Source organism: Hipposideros armiger, unplaced genomic scaffold (assembly GCF_001890085.2).
Source record: "Hipposideros armiger isolate ML-2016 unplaced genomic scaffold, ASM189008v1 scaffold_582, whole genome shotgun sequence".
Taxonomy (NCBI): Eukaryota; Metazoa; Chordata; class Mammalia; order Chiroptera; family Hipposideridae; genus Hipposideros; species Hipposideros armiger.
In genome coordinates, this window is record NW_017731932.1 from 1,310,722 (window position 1) to 1,316,145 (window position 5,424).

General features: G+C 34.5%; 1 protein-coding gene across 1 annotated transcript; it reads right to left on the reverse strand.

Annotated features, from left to right (window-relative positions):
* Positions 1 to 1,040: 1,040 nt before the first annotated feature.
* OR8K5 (olfactory receptor family 8 subfamily K member 5) lies at positions 1,041 to 1,982 on the reverse strand. The gene has a single exon (XM_019624248.1). The coding sequence runs from the start codon at positions 1,980 to 1,982 to the stop codon at positions 1,041 to 1,043; it is 942 nt and encodes a 313-aa protein (XP_019479793.1).
* Positions 1,983 to 5,424: the final 3,442 nt, after the last annotated feature.

The window sequence follows — 5,424 nt, forward strand, 5'->3', positions numbered from 1 at the left end:
CAAGTCTTTTGCCTGATAATTCTATCATCACTGTTATTTCAAGATCTATGTTAATTATCTCCTGGGTTGGTCACTTGTTCCTGCTTTCACATATGTCTAGTATTTGTGATTGGATGTGGAATACTGTGAATTTTATATTAATGAGTGCTGTAGCTTTTTTCTGTTCTCCTAAAAGAAGCTGAAATGTTTTAAACAAGGATCAGATGGCTCTTTTTGAGGCTTATTTTCAAACTATATTAGTAGGAGTCTAAAGTAGCTTTTATCTCTGTGATCTCCTCTGGATGCCCACGTGTCAAACAAGGACCCTGTCCTCTAGATTTTGGAACTCTAATGTCTTCCTGTCCTGTGTGATATCTGGAGTTGGTCAGCTTATAATTCCCTAATCATTCTTTTAACAGCTTTGTGGACTTTCACTGTAGGCATGACCAAGTTAGCATTCAACCACAAACTCAAGAACACCTTATAATGGAGGAAAGGATGAGCAACAAGAGAAAGAGATGATGTATGGGATACAAATAGCAACATGCCAGAAATACGTCTTCACTATCTGTAATTACTTTAAATGTAAATGGATTAAATCATCCAAAGACAGAAATGTGCAGGATAGCTTTAAAAGGGTCATGATCTAACTATATGCTGTCTGCAAGAGACTCACTTTGTTTGCACTGTTGTTTTAGATTTAGAAAATGGAATAAAAACAAGATTGAAAAGATAGCTTCCCCCAAAATTAATAATAATAAAACGACAGAAATAAATACATAGTTTACTAAGTGTTTTACTAAGAATTTAATAAGTGGGAGAAATGTCAGGTTCTATGGGATTACTGAAAGAAACATTGAATCAAAACCAAGAAATGCTTAAGGAGGGAGTGTCATTGAATTGAGATCTAAAATATGTGGATTAACTTGGCTGAATATAAGGAAAAATATGTATTTGTGCATTATAATTATTCTTTGCTCTGGGGTCAAAAAAATGTAATTATACCTGTTAGAAATCTTAAGTGACATTTAGGCTATTAGAGCAATATTTCATATTGAATATTAAATACAAAATTTGCATTGATTCTTAAAGACCCTGTAAAACGCATTTTTTACTTCTTTGTTCCTAAAACTGTAGATCAAAGGATTCAGCATGGGGATCACTAAAGTGTAAAACACAGAGGCCATTTTATCAGTATCAAAGGAGTGAGTGGATTTGGGCTGTGTGTACATAAATAGTAGAGACCCATAGAATACAACCACCACTGTCAGATGAGAACCACATGTAGAGAAAGCTTTTTTCCTGCCCTCTGCAGAATGCATTCGAAATATGGCTATCAGAATCAGGATGTAGGATACTAAAACTACCAGCAGGGAAGAGAGCAAATTTAATGCTGAAAATAGTATGATCAACAATTGTATTTCTCGTGCATTTGAGCAGAGCAAAAGTAACAAAGGAAGATCATCACAGTAGAAATGGTTTATGACATTAGAGCTGCAAAAGGTCGATGTAAAAATCTTGACAGTGAACATTAGAGCCTGAAAGGTGCTGTAGAGGTATGGAATGCCCACCAGCACATGACGACGTCTCTGGGACATGATAACATTGTAGAGCAAAGGATTACAGATGGCCGAATAGCGATCATAAGCCATGGCTGACAAGATGAAAAACTCACTGATAATAAACATAAGGAAGAAGGCCAACTGTGTGGCACATGCATAATATGAAATGGTATTTTGATCCACAACAAAATTTGCCAGCATCTTGGGACAAATGACTGTAGAATTACCAAGATCAATGAAAGCCAGGTGTTTGATAAAAAAATACATAGGTGTGTGTAGGCGGGAGTCCACCTGAGTCAAGATGATCATGCCCAAGTTGCCCACCACTGTGATGGTATAGATGATGAGGAAGACCCCAAAAAGAGGAATCTGCAGCTCAGGCTGCCTTGTGACTCCCATCAGAATGAATTCAGTCAGTGACGTTAGATTCTGTTGGCTCATTTAGTTCAGTTAGCTCTTCTGGGAAGAAACAGAACAGTTGTTATTAGTTTTCATGCAGTGTCATCTAACCAAAGTATAATCTTTGTAGACAGATTGAAAGTTTTTTTGTTTGTTTGTTTGTTTGTTAGGGTTTTTTTTGTCATAATAGGGGATAAAAAATAATTCCCACACCTTTTAAAATTAAAATAAGTGATAGAATCTTCTACTTCCCAAGAGGGGAGATCCACATGAAACACATGCTCAGTTATGACAGATTAAACTAACTAGAGTCAGCAATGTTTGGAAAATATCCATTGACTTAAAAAAAGCCATATTATTATTAATATAGAAATATGAGACTTTACTACACCTACAAGTATCACAATTTTTCTTTAGTACACTTACATTTTAGTGTGAGAATTCTTGTGGAAGTTTGATTTTCTAAAAGAGAGACACAGACAGAAATAATAATAAGTTAATGAAGATTAAGATACTGTGTTCTTCATTTGCACCTTTTTTTTTTTTAAGTTGAGCCATCCTGCCTCCTGTTGACAGCTCAGCGGCTGCTCAGCTCGGGCCAGGAATTGAACCACTGTTGCTCAGAGCTCAAACTCTTGAGTGAGCTCTTAACCAACTGAGCCACTCGGCTGGCCCCTTCACTTACACTTTTAAGGTCCTACGTGGGGCCTTAGCAATTCACTCACAAATTAATATCGCTTTGTAAAAGTTGCAAATGTAAAATATTTTAACCTCAGTTAACTAAGCCCACCTTCTCTTTCCATTTGACTTCCACTTCATCACACTTCAATTAATATCATAGTGCATTGGCATGTTTGCAGATATTTGTGGGGTCCAGCTCAGGAAAGATGGAGTTAATAATGCTTTATTTGATGTTTAGTGGGTGTATTTATAAGGCTCAAATTTATCATTGAATAATGCTATATATTCTAATGTTGGAAGGGTTTCTAAGGACATTTTTACCACCCAATACACTAGGATGTGTCTGGACTTTTACTAATAAAATATTACATGTACAGATTGTATGACGTTTGTGACTATTACTGAAATTTTAAAAATTCTTTTTCATTCTAAATATATATTCACATTTATGTATCTATATACATGTGTAATTTTATTTTTTTTTAAAGAGTAAAACCTTCAAATTAGTATAAATTTCAAGAGGCATAAGATCTAGATCCATTCCTTCTGAAATATATGGTTTATATCAGTATTTAGGCATTTTGAATGTTTAATTTGATATGTTTAATTTCTATCCTCTCATATGCTTATCTATATGCATTAATTCATGCCATCATTTTGGTATGATAGGTATATAAAATATTTAAAATATTTACTTGAACATTTATTACATCTTATATACTGTCAACTTATTTCTTGTATTCTTTAATGGAGTGTACATACAGTATAGGACTGTGATATTCAAATATTTCAGTGATAAGTGCCGACCTCGTCATTTCATAAAACTTACATGAGAAGTCAGTAAAACCTACAGTTTGGAGCAACGAAGTCAGGGGCCACCCTGTAGGAATCAGCTAATTTGGGGTGTCCACTTCGCCAGTCTGATCCAGGGAATGGGGATGGGAGGGGCCGGGGAGGCAGCAGTGGGCACTGGAGAGCCACTTCTTCCCGCCTTTCCTAGAAGTTGTCTGGTGTTTCTCCATTGACCCCACTCTGCTTTCAAGTCCCTTCCTCTTTCACAACTCAGAACTGAGTGTTGCAGGAGCTTCTACCATGGGTTTTCAGGAGAATAGAAAATGCACTGGATTAAGCCAAGGAATTCATAATTCTAGTACCAACCCTACTATGCTGAAGTCTTCAAGGCTTTGCTAAGAATTATTCTAGTGTTACTGAGTTTATCTCCATTTTTAGTGTCTGTTATTATCTCCCTCTGAAGATATCTGGTTTCTTTTATCCTGCTCATTATTCTTTTTTATTTTGAAATTTGCATTTTAATTTTATTGTGGTAAAAATACTTAATATGAACTATATCCTGTTAAAAGATTTTAAGTGTACATATAGTTGGTTTGCAAAGCCTACTCTGAAAATACAAACAAAACAGTAGGTAGCCAGTAGGAAAAAAAAACACCAAAACAACTAAAATATCTACAAGGTCATCATGGGGTTTATCTATTATCTATCTATCTATTATATAAGGATAATATTTTTTATACATATATATCCTTATATTAAAATTATTTTCAGTTTATAAAATATTACATGGGTAATACTTATATTAAAATACTCTCCAAAATCACATTAAATATATTTATATAAAATAATATTTATCAAATATTACATAACATATACTAAAATTATTTGTTGTTTATCTGCAATGTTTGGGCATCCTGTATTATATCTGGAAAGCCTAATGTTAAGAAATTCTAATGGCTGAAATCAGTGATGCTTTTTTGAGAAATACTAACTTCCTGTTTACTTGCAGTATCCAAATGCCACTCTCAACTCTCACAGATCTAATGGATCTATGACAGCTAGTGAATTCGTAGGATTTAATGCCCTAAAAATACCATTCTGCTCCAGGAAACCCCAGCTAACAAAGGCGATAATGATTTTTTGTGGTGCAAAGAATCAACTATCAGTGACCATAAGAATGTCTATGAATCGTGGGAAATTACCAAGACCCAGGTGTTAATTAAAATCAACACAAATCCTTTCCACTCACCTTTGATGGAGAACTAGATTTTCTTCTAAATCACTTTTACTTTTGTCCTTAAGTAGGGAGAATTTATGCTTCTCCTCCCTCTTTGAGATGCTCCCAGAGAAAGTGGTATGTAAGTCATTTAGGTGATGATGCCCAAATTATCAGAGCGATTTAAAAAAAGTTGCCTCATGGTGCCTGCTAATTACCCAGGACACCCTACATATTCTCTAGTGAGAAAATGTAAGGGACAATAGAAAGAAGGGAACAAAACAACATAAGTGATCTGCAGAGATCGTGGAGACCTACCTTCATGATGTAAAGATACTCACTCACTTACAAAGCCAATGATTAAAGTAACTATGGAAAATACTTTAACATCAACTTTACCCCAGTAAAACAGAATAGTTCCAAAATCATGTTAAAGTTATAAATGACATGATCATCATCACATAGGATTTTTAAAAAATTTATTATTGAAATAAAAATATGTAGTAAGCACTGGTTATATATTTTAACAGTAGCCTATGTAAGATAGATGTACTATTCTCATATTCAGAGGACATTAAACTCAGATAAATCATGCAGCTTGCCTAAAGTCACATGATTGATAACTAGAAGATTTGAAATTAATGTCTCATCTTTAAATGAGTAATATATATGCCTTGTCCTTTCATATGACAAACCTGTAACAATTAATTGTAACGCAATGTGTTACTATAACGATAGCCTTGATTGCAGTGTTTCCTGAGTTGAGAACTCATCACTCTTGGATAATGTTCAGTA